Source organism: Schistocerca gregaria, chromosome 9 (genome assembly GCF_023897955.1).
Source record: "Schistocerca gregaria isolate iqSchGreg1 chromosome 9, iqSchGreg1.2, whole genome shotgun sequence".
In the NCBI taxonomy this organism is placed as follows: domain Eukaryota; kingdom Metazoa; phylum Arthropoda; class Insecta; order Orthoptera; family Acrididae; genus Schistocerca; species Schistocerca gregaria.
In genome coordinates this window covers 109,480,614-109,493,262 of record NC_064928.1, presented here as the reverse complement: position 1 = coordinate 109,493,262, position 12,649 = coordinate 109,480,614, and the positions used below count along the sequence as shown (strand labels likewise).

Here is a 12,649-nt window from a genome sequence, read left to right as displayed (position 1 = left end):
ATAAATAGCTTAGACAAGAAGAGAATAGAAGCTTTCGAAATGTGGTGCTACAGAAGAATGCTGAAGATTAGATGGGTTGATCACATAACTAATGAGTAGGTATTGAACAGAACTGGGGAGAAGAGTAGCTTGTGGCACAACTTGACTAGAAGAAGGGATCGGTTGGTAGGACATGTTGTGAGACATCGAGGGATCACCAATTTAGTACTGGAGGGCAACGTGGAGGGTTAAAATCGTAGAGGGAGACCAAGAGATGAATACACTAAACAGATTCAGAAGGATGTAGGTTGCAGTAGGTACTGGGAGATGAAAAAGCTTGCACAGGATAGAGTAGCATGGAGAGCTGCATCAAACCAGTCTCAGCACTGAAGCCCACAACAATAACAACAACATCTACACTATTCCGTGGTTTATTAAGTTTTCAAATTTATACTGACTTTTTGATCACCCGGTATACAAACATTACGGGATTGTTTTTGTGGTCATTTTCAAGAGGGATGCTTACATCCTTCGCTGGAGGGCCCCATGCTGAACAACATTCTGGGTTTTATCACTTAAAAAGTCTTCGGGACAGGTAACTGAGAACCAGTTCAGTATGCTCCGATCTTTGTTAAGTCTCCAGTTTGTCACTACGTCGAACGCTTTTCTGAAACGTAGAAATGTGGGCTATACCTATTGTATGCGTACAGGTGGGAAAAATCAGCTGCTAAATACTCGTTGAAATTCATGTTGAACCTTTAAGCTGTCATTTATTTTGTGCAGTGCTACTAGTTTCGATCATACATCATTTTCAAGCTTAGCCTGCTAAGTTTGCAAATAGTCTACGAGTAAAACTGGCAGCGAAAATAAAAGACACTTCAAGGTTTTCAACATGAACTTCTACGATGTACCTGTTGCCCTTCCTCCATGGTTCGTAGGATAAAAGGTATGACGAGCTTCACTAGAAGAGTGGTTTCTATATGATGTTATTTCTCTCAGAACAATGGCTTTCACTTTTGTTGACGTTAGGCTCCTTCTGTAAAAGTTTAAAATTTCTTTATTATACAAAGCGCTTAGTGTATATTTACTCTCTTACTTGAGATGGTGTTGGTCAAACGCAGAAAAAGTTCTACAGACATATTTCAGAAAACATATAGTCTTTCAGACATCTGATGATCTCAGATATTAAGTCCCATAGTCCTCAGAGCCATTTGAATTTGTCCTACGATAGCTGCAGCGTCCGCTCCATCCGCCTGCGACGTTGGCAGCCTGCATTACGGAACAGAGATGCGGGATGCCTCCATCACAGCGAGGGAAGCCAAAGCAGACGTTTACGGTATGAACGCCGCCGCTGGCTCAGACACAGCCTCGTGTCTCAGCCAGGGTCCGCTACCCGAGCACCGCATATCGACATTAGCGCCAGAGGTCGCGATCAACAAGCGGACTATTTTCCTACACCACTCCCGTGATCGTAAGTAGTTCCAGAAGATTCATTCGCCAACCGGCCTTATAATCCGGCGCACCGATGGTAGTTTCACACCACCAACTCGCAGGGGTATCCTATTTGAGGGACCGATTCAAAACCACTGCCAAAACCTTTTACGAAATCACTCAACAGTCAGATAACGACCTTGTACGAGAACTTGGACGCAGGGTGCACTGCCTGGCCTCCTCCAGATGGCCCGACGATCTATGCGAATGACAAGACTGCACATCTTGTGTATATATTTTTATATAATTTTTTTATTTTAAATCTTATTTATTGTATTTATTATTTTTTTATTTAAAAAAAGGTGAAGGAATGAGTGTGAGAATGTGTTAACTGTAATATGTATGAGTGTGTACAATGTATATATCGTGTGAATGTGTGAGCGAATTGAAAAAAATAAAAAAAAAATAAAATAAAATAAAATAAATAAATTAAAAAATTAAAAAATAAAAAAATAAAAATAAAAAATGAAAAATAAAAAATATTAGCATCTCGTCAATGTCTTTTTAAATCATTTAAAACCAGAGAAAAACAAGACAACCAAAAAGCTATTGTTTTATGTCAATTCTTATTATTGAATGCGTAGCCGCAAGGCCTATAACTTCCATTTTCAGACCGGGCTGTCCTTGATGCCCTAATATATTCTGCAGCGACAGTTTGACACGTCACCCAGACTTGTAGCGGTCTGCTGTCCCGGCCGCAGCATCCACGCGCCTCGTTTGCCGGTAGTTCTGGATCGTCAGAAGTGGCAGCTGCGCGCTGTGACTCAATAACGTCGTGTTAAGATGGTCTGGCCTTTCTGGACAGCTTTGTCGTAATGTTGTGCCAAGGACTCTCAAGTGGCGTTGTTTCAGTTTTTTTTTTTCTTGTGGAATTTCTCGAGCGATGGACTTGTGAGGAACACACTTCATTTTTGTATTCTTCTAATACAAGACCCGAAGTAGGATTAGTACTTTGTCTTTTGCTTGTTTTGTTTTACTAGTTTTACGACACCAGCAATGTTCTTGTCTATTGGTTTTTCCCAAAAGAAACACACTGAGAAATATCGTGTGGTGTCACAAGGCTTAGGCCTGTCCAGCCCCTCATTAAATCGACCAAGACTTATACGAATGATTGCAAGAACAGTTATTATTATTATGTTCTTTAAGTTTGTTTTTGGGTTTTCAGAAATACTATGGGAAGAAAGTTTATTTATGTTGCAGATAACGTTGAAGACGTTGCCCAACGAACACCACGAAAGTTCGACGTAGTGGCAAGTGGGCAAGGAATAAAACGAATGCTGCAAAATACCGCGAGCCGTGGAAGAGCCTGGGCCGCGAGGGCGTCCAGCTTCCTAGGTCGTTGTTGGACAACGTCAAAGGAAGACATAGTCTGCTTTCTCTTTGTAAACAGATCGATAGAGTCTTAAAAGGTTCATGTAAAACGTATAGGCGGGTGACACAGTAGGTGGGACCCGATGCCTGTAATACTTCCACAGTTATTAAAAAGTTGTTAAACGGCAAAACCAATAATTCATCATTTATATAGATAAAAAGTAGTAAAGATATACACTCCTGGAAATTGAAATAAGAACACCGTGAATTCATTGTCCCAGGAAGGGGAACCTTTATTGACACATTCCTGGGGTCAGATACATCACATGATCACACTGACAGAACCACAGGCACATAGACACAGGCAACAGAGCATGCACAATGTCGGCACTAGTACAGTGTATATCCACCTTTCGCAGCAATGCAGGCTGCTATTCTCCCATGGAGACGATCGTAGAGATGCTGGATGTAGTCCTGTTGAATGGCTTGCCATGCCATTTCCACCTGGCGCCTCAGTTGGACCAGCGTTCGTGCTGGACGTACGGACCGCGTGAGACGACGCTTCATCCAGTCCCAAACATGCTCAATGGGGGACAGATCCGGAGATCTTGCTGGCCATGGTAGTTGACTTACACCTTCTAGAGCACGTTGGGTGGCACGGGATACATGCGGACGTGCATTGTCCTGTTGGAACAGCAAGTTCCCTTGCCGGTCTAGGAATGATAGAACGATGGGTTCGATGACGGTTTGGATGTACCGTGCACTGTTCAGTGTCCCCTCGACGATCACCAGAGGTGTACGGCCAGTGTAGGAGATCGCTCCCCACACCATGATGCCGGGTGTTGGCCCTGTGTGCCTCGGTCGTATGCAGTCCTGATTGTGGCGCTCACCTACACGGCGCCAAACACGCATACGACCATCATTGGCACCAAGGCAGAAGCGACTCTCATCGCTGAAGACGACACGTCTCCATTCGTCCCTCCATTCACGCCTGTCGCGACACCACTGGAGGCGGGCTGCGCGATGTTGGGGCGTGAGCGGAAGACGGCCTAACGGTGTGCGGAACCGTAGCCCAGCTTCATGGAGACGGTTGCGAATGGTCCTCGCCGATACCCCAGGAGCAACAGTGTCCCTAATTTGCTGGGAAGTTGCGGTGCGCTCCCCTACGGCACTGCGTAGGATCCTACGGTCTTGGCGTGCATCCGTGCGTCGCTGCGGTCCGGTCCCAGGTCGACGGGCACGTGCACCTTCCGCCGACCACTGGCGACAACATCGATGTACTGTGGAGACCTCACGCCCCACGTGTTGAGCAATTCGGCGGTACGTCCACCCGGCCTCCCGCATGCCCACTATACGCCCTCGCTCAAAGTCCGTCAACTGCACATACGGTTCACGTCCACGCTGTCGCGGCACGCTACCAGTGTTAAAGACTGCGACTGAGCTTCGTATGCCACGGCAAACTTGCTGACACTGACGGCGGCGGTGCACAAATGCTGCGCACCTAGCGCCATTCGACGGCCAACACCGCGGTTCCTGGTGTGTCCGCTGTGCCGTGCGTGTGATCATTGCTTGTACAGCCCTCTCGCAGTGTCCGGAGCAAGTATGGTGGGTCTGACACACCGGTGTCAATGTGTTCTTTTTTCCATTTCCAGGAGTGTAGGAAAGGAAGAGATGCGGCGTCAGAACGAAAAGTGATACATCGCTCACCAACGAAGAAGGACGTAAACAGTGGGAGTTATGTGGTGAAAACAAATCAACTGATAAAATAGTAAGTCTGTAATTAAGCATAAAGCCACGTAGCACTGCAATCGTTGGCATTTTGTCTCTGCTGCAGAAAATACAGCATTAGCTATTTGCCTGTTGACTTTACATGAAGTGCACACTATTGTTCCCAGTCACTATTACGCATGGCTAAGGTCTTCTGAAATGATCATGGGCTCTTGAGGACACGCCTGGCTGTCCTCGAATTTGGTCACGTGGAGGACACACACTCTTGTATCGTATGCACGTTGTTCATACGTGTGTAGTGCTACAACCCCTGCAAATTTGAACACGTAACACGTTAGCCTCAGTTCCAAATATAAACCAAACTTTACCCAGGTTTCAGCCAAAATAATTTGGTCGTCTTCAGAAGCGTGTGACACTAAACGTTTTTCCTTGACATGGCCAAACTTTGGCATGCAGCAGTTTAGTGTCACTCGCTTCTGTAGAAGGTCAAATTATTTTGGCTGAAACCTAGGTAAAGTTTGGTTTCTATTTGCAACTGAGGCTGACGTGTTACATGTTCATTTATGACAGTTGCTGACAGGGCTGAACAATGTTAAAAATTGTCAAAAATTCCCTGAAAATTTCATCTTAGCTAAAAACGTAAAGTAGTGTAAACGAGCATACCGGGCTACGGAACCCTTCCAGCCAAACAATCACTCAGTAAACGTTTGTGTTAGGTGCTGTTGCACGACGTGTAGGAATTGGGCTGGTGCCCGTCGTGTACAAACCATTCTGTTCTCCTTTTTTTCGAGAGCAACGTTTTCCACTAACGACAAATTTTGCAGATCAGAAATCGATGATAAACTCCACCAGTTAATTTGTCCGGTAAATTCGTTGGAGCTATTAATCTGTCACTGACAGTTCCTGTCCACGAATGATTCAATCACGCCCCTATAATGGGAAAAATAATATGGGTGCTAATGACTCAGACGTCCTGCAGCGAGTTATTCTGGTTTGTCAACTTAAAATTTACACCCTGAATGTGCACCAAGTTTGCTTCAAATCGGTCCAGTGGTTTAGGAGGACATATGGAACATACATACACAGACACTTACATATATTCATTTTTATACTGTGTATGGATTTACAGTTCCAGTGCAACAGAGGAAAGATCTAGTAAAATCTGAATGCAGACATCGCATCCATATTAAAAACAAGAAAGAGAAAAAATATCCTGCAATTGGCTATGTTTTAGCTGAATAGAATGAAACGTCTTTCGTAACGAAAAAACACGTTTAAGTAGTTTCGTAGACAGTTTCATGAACTATTCATATGGCAGTTACTGATACTAGCACAGGAATCGAGGATTTAATAACGAAGACATGAGAAGATTCAACATGTTTATTTCTGTCAGACCTTAATTTTCAAGTAGCTACCTTCATGAAAATGTTTGTAGAACACCGCCTACTATCGTGTCTCGACCATGACACTTCAGTCACATTCGTGGCGCGCGCATTCTTCTTATCTGCGGACAGTACTAATGTGAACCCCTGTGGTTTAGGCAACCCAAACCACGCGTCTGTGCTGCTGGTTGCAAGCCTGCTGATACAGCAGGCGCTGGGGCGCCAGCTGCCAGCGGAGAGGCGAGTCAGTGAGTTGTTTGCTAGACAGGTAGGTAGGTAGTGGGTCTTACTGTCGGGCAGCGAGGACAGGCAGTAGTCTTCCAGCTCTTGGCACGTCTCCTCCCCCGGCTGCAACAGCTGCACCGCCACGTTGAGCGGCTCGTCGCGGAAGAAGAGGCGCCGCAGGAACGAGATCATGCGCGGGGCGTCCTGCTGCGTCAGGGGGCGGATCTCGTAGCTGAGCGCGGCGGCAGCGGCCGTGGAAGGAACGGGCGTCGTCTGCGGCGACTCGAGCTGCTCATCAAAAGGAGAAAAAACGACACTTAATGTCGGGCCTTAAGAAGAGGTTTCAACACTTCTGCTATATCGACAGGTCATAGTCCGAAACTTCTACGCAGGGTGACATCAGAGAGAAGCATGACGAGTGCTCCAGGGAAGTGAGATAGGACCGCTGCTGTTCTCAGTATACATAAATGGTTTGGTGGACAGGATGGGTAGCAATTTGTGGTTGTTTCCTGAAGATGCTGCGGTGTACGGTAAGGTGTCGAAGTTGAGTGACTGTAGGAAGGTACAGGACATTTTTGACAAAATTTGTAGTTGGTGTGCTTGAAATGCCAGGGCTAGCAGGACAGAGCGGATTAGGTTGTGGAAAGGTGCCAAAATAAGCTGCTGTCAGTTGCACTCAACATACAAACTTTATCTATCAACACACAATATTACAACAAGGATGCAAAACACTCAAAACTTTAATAGACCTCCTTTGATTTGCTTCAGGTCGGCGAAAGGTCACGCTCAAAATCCAAGACACAAGGCCTAAGCAAGAAACTGAATTACAAGATTCTTCTGGAGGTTTCACCCAAAAATATTTTCTAAATCTTCAATCTAAACAGGCTGAAGGCCTTAGCAATTTAATCTTAATGCAACTTGGCTGGAGGCCGCATATTAAACAATAAGAAGAGTTTCAATCAGAAGGCAGAAGGCCTTATCTTAAAACATTTCATGCAAAATTCAGCTGAAGGCCCCATACAAAAGCATAACAATCTTATGCCTTAAGGCCAAGACAATAACATTAATTTAAGAGATATTAAAATAAGCAGAAGGCCGCACATTAGCAAATAATATAACGGCTTAAGCCCTAGAAAGAAGAGTTTCAATTTTAAAAGGCCTAAGGCCGTATCTTAAAACATTTCATATGATGGGAAATGTCAAGGACGGAAACCAGGGATTTATAATATAGCTTGCCAGTGTGGCATGTCCTACATTGGCCAGACGATATGAACAGTAGACATCAGGTGCAACGAACATGCACACCCGATTAAGACAGACAACAAAGTCAGCCATTGCTGAACACTGCCTAGAACTGGGTCATACCATGAATTTTGAAGAAACCGAGTTTCTAGCACAGACACCCAGATTTTGGGGCAGTGTTACAAGGGAGTCAATAGAGATAACTGACCGATAATCTCATGAACCGTGACACGGGGTACCAGTTAAGTAGAGTCTGGGATCCTGCTCTGGATATGCTGAAGTAGCAACAGGGACTGGTGCAGCATTTCACAAATAGAAGAACTGAAGGAGTGGACATGGAGAACGATCCCCATACAGAGTTCCAGGAGATGGAACGCCCAGGGTCGCGACTGACGGGCGCGGACCGCAGAGGGAACATGTAGAACCGCAGAGGACCGAAAATGGAACGGCACAGCTCCAGCAGATCGCAGTGAGCGGGAGAGGACCACAGCGGGAAATCCTGGTACCACAGACGGGATTTCAAACGCACCAGACCGAAGATGGAACGCCCAAAAGCGTGTCTGGCGGGCGCGGACCGCAAAGAGAACACTCAGGACTGCAGCGGACGGAAAAGGGAACGGCAATGAATTCGTCAAGTATCGGCACTGCCTGGTAAACAGCCAGATCCTGGACGACGCGATCCCGAACGTGGCCGAGCGTGATGAGCACCAAATGTGCTTCCTACAAAGTCGGGAGCTCGTAAGAAGACAGACGGAAGCCCGTGAAGAGCAGTTTAGAAGAGAACGAGAAGAGAGAGAAAGAAGACAAGAAGAGGAGCGAAACAGAAGGCGCGAAGGCGCTGTTGCCCGCCGTGAGAGCCAGCGCCAACGCTGGCAGGATGGCAGATAAAACTGAACACAAACACACGTAGTGCTGGCCGGGTTTTGCAGGTTTTCCTTGGCCGCTAAGGTGAATACCGGAACTGTCCCAAACATACTCCTGCAAATAAATTCCCAACTGGGAAAATCCCCGCCCCCACTCATGGACCCCCAGCGAGCAAAATAAATAGTGACAAAACAGAATAAAACTATATACTATGACTTATGAAGGGCATAACGCACGCCCTAGAACAGCCTGCCCTTCTCCTTCAGAGAAGGGAATGAAACGTGAAAAAAAAACCTCTCGAGGAGTAGTCTCAGATCGCACCTGATGAAGGTAACGAGCTGCGCTGCCGAAATATCGTGCAAGAACGACGGAGGAACACCCGACAACCCAAGATGTCTTAACTTATATTTTTGTAAATTTAAACTAACTGTAAATTATGTGTAAATCGTCATGTTATTCTACAATAACTCAACTTGGACACCTTACCGTCCACCACAGACGCTTTGTTAATAGACAGAAGTTATGCCACCCACGTCAGCTACACGAGCGTCCATTGTTCAGGCGCAGCGTGTCATCGAGTGGCGGTATAGGCCCCTGCGTTCTTCAAGATGGCAGTCGGTATGCAATCACTGTAACGTGGATTTGGTATGTCACCGTGATGGAAAGCTTTTTTGCGCATGAGGTGCCCCATTTTCCTGGCAACAGTTGGCTACGACATGACTGAGCAACGGGACATACTGAACAGATATCGATGGGAACCGTGCCACGATTCTTTGCTTAGCATGTCGTTTCAAGGCAATGTGATATTACGACGGTCCCCAAGATCACCTGACCTGACGGAGTGTGACTTTCTTGTAACGCCACCTTAAGGGCTAGGTTCACTGTTCTCGACCTGCTACGACCTAAGAAAGCAAGAATACGAGAACAACCAGGATTCCTATTGATATGTTAGGTCGTGCCATGCATAACATTCCTGTCAAGCTGCAGGAGTGTGTGCTCCAAAGGGGAGCTCATCTACCGGATATGATATTCAAGAAGTAAAAATGGCTGTTATATTCAGTAATGGATCATTCTGTACTATGTGCAGACATACCTAAATACGTGTACAGTAATTGTGACGGTTCAATCCCGTCTCCGGCCATCCTGATTTGGGTTTTCCGTGATTTCCCTAAATCGCTTCAGGCAAATGCCGGGATGGTTCCTTTGAAAGGGCACGGCCGATTTCCTTCCCAATCCTTCCCTTACCCGAGCTTGCGCTCCGTCTCTAATGACCTCGTTGTCGACGGGACGTTAAACACTAACCACCACCACCACCACCAGTAATTGTGCTTCTCCATTAACCTCAATTCCAAAATCTCCCGATCTTTTCAGTGACGCTGTGTTTCACATGCTTCTATTTGCAAATTTCACAGATAACTTTCGGTGAGTGTGGTAGTCTGAAAACTAAGTGTCGAAAATGGTGAGGAATTTCAGAAACTACAAGCCACGTTTAACACTATTAGTTGCTAGTGTGAGGGCCTTCCACGCGGATGGCCTTGCAGCTGTAGTATTGTATGGAGTACTACTATGGCTTGTGCTGTTGCGTAATAAATTGTACTTCTTACATGTCGCTTGTTTCTGAGACGTCCGGAGCTGATCGTGCCAACTTCTGGAGGTGCCATTACCTTGCTACGAACGTCAATAATGTCCAAGCGCTTCTCGGCACTCGCATCTGCATGAGTCTGGAGTCGCTTTTTGGCTATCTTAAGCAGCGAGAAATATAAGGATTGAGGATCACGAAGAATTCTGCTACCTAGACATCAAAATAACCCATGATCAAGGAAGAACGGGACATAAAAAGCAGAGTAGTACTGGTAAAAAGGGCTTTCTTGGACATGAGAAGTCTGTTAATATCAAGTATAGGCCTTGAGGAAGAAATTTCTGAGAATGTAAGTTTGTAGCACGGCATTGTGTGGTAGTGAAACATAGTGTGGGGAGAGCGGAACAGAAGGGAATCGAATCATTTGAGATTTGGTCCTGCAGGAGAATGTTGAAAATTAGGTCTACTGATAAGGTAGGGAATGAGTAGGTTGTCCACAGGGTGAGAAAAGCAACATATGGAGAGCGCTGGAAGGAGGACAGCACGTGTGTGAGGACATAGAAAATAAGATACATAGTACTAGAAGAAGTTGTACAGGTTGAAACTGCAGAGGAAGACAGAGGTTGGAATACATGCGGCAAACAGTTGAGAAGGTGGGTTTAAAACGCTACTCCGAGATGAAAAGCCTGGCACAGAGCAGGAATACGTGCCAGGCCGCATCAAAACGGTCAAAAAAAGGAGTACCCTTCCGTACGGAAAAAATAATTACTGATTCGGTTTATTCACGGAAAGGTGAGCGTAATTATATAAAAAATCCGTAGATGAAATAGCATCGTCGTTGTTAGTTATAACTTCCGTGGGCGGAACGTGTTACTACGTCAACATTAAGGAATTTGTAGACGAAACAGCATAACCGTTGTCGGTTGTAACTTCCAAGGATGGAACGTGTTGATATGTCAACATTAAGAACAGCCATCTGTGAAGAGCGATAATGTGATAAATTAATACAGGAATGCTTTTCAACAGTGGTAACTTTACTTCGAATGGTGAATAAGCTTAACTGTTAACACAAATGTGATTAAGTATATGCACTGTTAGAGAGTGTGTTACGTGTCAAAAAGTCAATAAGTGAAGTAATATGACTGGTACTGTCATCTGTCAACCAGAAGTCACGGTCTGCGATACATTCCTCTTCACAGCAGGATCTCTGTGGTTGCCATCCGCGACACCGTTACAGGCCAGCGGTACGTCGACGATATTGTCCGCCCCGTTCTGTTGCCCTTCGTGGCAATCCACTGTGCTCACATCTCAGCAAGATAACGCCCGCCCGCACAAGGCGGGAGTTTCTACTGCTTGTCTCTTCGTGCTTTCCAAACACTACCTTGCCCATCCAGGTTACAGGATGTCTTCCCAACTAAGAAAGTTTCGAGCGTTATGACATTATTGGCAGGGCTCTTAAACCAACTCTTGATTTGGACGATCCAACGCCCAATTGGACAGAATTTGGGACTATATCCTTGACGAGGACATCCAACAACTCTTGTCAATCAATTCCAGGCCGAATAGCTGCTCGCATAAGGATCAGTAGTGTACCAGCGGGTTATTGTCTTGCTCAGTTTTTGAAGCTCTTTATCTTGAATAAATCATGCAATATTCCTGAAACTTTACTCATTTGTTTGTCGGTACATGCACATCGCATCTACCGATTCCCGTCCCGTTCCGATAATTCCTTCGTGGAGCATCGTTTCTTTTTTTTGTGTGAGAGTGTATCTTGCATATACCCATATGTTTATTTCTTTACTGTGCATAGCGTTCAATACACTCACTTCTAATTTATGTTACAGTAAAATTGTGGAACAGTGTTATAACAATATTACATTTTCTCTCTGCAGTGGAGTGTATGCTGATATTAAACTTCGTAGCAGGTTAAAACTGTTTGCTGGACCGAGACCCGAACTCGGAACCTTTGCCTTTTGAGGGTAAGTGCTCTACCGACTGAGCTACCCACGTACGACTCACGACGCCGCTGACACCTTTGCAAGGTAGGAGTGCGGAATTAAAACTGCGAGTCGTGCTTCTGTAGCTCAGATGGTAGAACACTTGCCCGCACAAGGCAAAGGTCCAAAGTTCGGGTCTTGGTCCAGCAAACAGTTTCAATCTGCAAGGAGGTTTCAGTGTTATCCCAGACTGTCTAACTGCAAAGGCGGACGTAGACACTATTACTTTGTACTAAGTGATACACAACAGTACCACTATGCAGTCTGTTTTCTGATGTGTTTATTCCAGTTGAATATGTGCCTGTAACTAGCTTCTTAAATTTTTCCAGATGTAGATATGTCAGTTTAATTTGTAAGTAGGCTGTTTAGGTTCTTTTATTGGTAACGCCGCCGCCACGTAGCGCTCTGTATGAAAATCACTGGCTGTGCCGTGTGCAGTCTGTGGCTTGTTGGCATTGTTGTAATACTCGCCATTGTAGTGTTGGGCAGCGACGCCGCTGACACCTTTGCAAGGTAGGAGTGCGGAATTAAAACTGCGAGTCGTGCTTCTGTAGCTCAGATGGTAGAACACTTGCCCGCACAAGGCAAAGGTCCAAAGTTCGGGTCTTGGTCCAGCAAACAGTTTCAATCTGCAAGGAGGTTTCAGTGTTATCCCAGACTGTCTAACTGCAAAGGCGGACGTAGACACTATTACTTTGTACTAAGTGATACACAACAGTACCACTATGCAGTCTGTTTTCTGATGTGTTTATTCCAGTTGAATATGTGCCTGTAACTAGCTTCTTAAATTTTTCCAGATGTAGATATGTCAGTTTAATTTGTAAGTAGGCTGTTTAGGTTCTTTTATTGGT

The 12,649-nt window shown here is 45.4% G+C and overlaps 1 protein-coding gene across 2 annotated transcripts in view; it reads right to left on the bottom strand.

Annotated features, from left to right (window-relative positions):
* LOC126291601 (arylalkylamine N-acetyltransferase 1-like) overlaps nt 1–12,649 on the bottom strand; it is a 159,317-nt gene that overhangs the window by 32,618 nt on the left and 114,050 nt on the right. For both annotated transcript variants that reach the window (XM_049985137.1, XM_049985136.1), the window contains exon 2: nt 6,182–6,404. In XM_049985137.1, the coding sequence (XP_049841094.1) occupies nt 6,182–6,404 (223 nt within the window). The remainder of the gene's footprint in view (nt 1–6,181; nt 6,405–12,649) is intronic.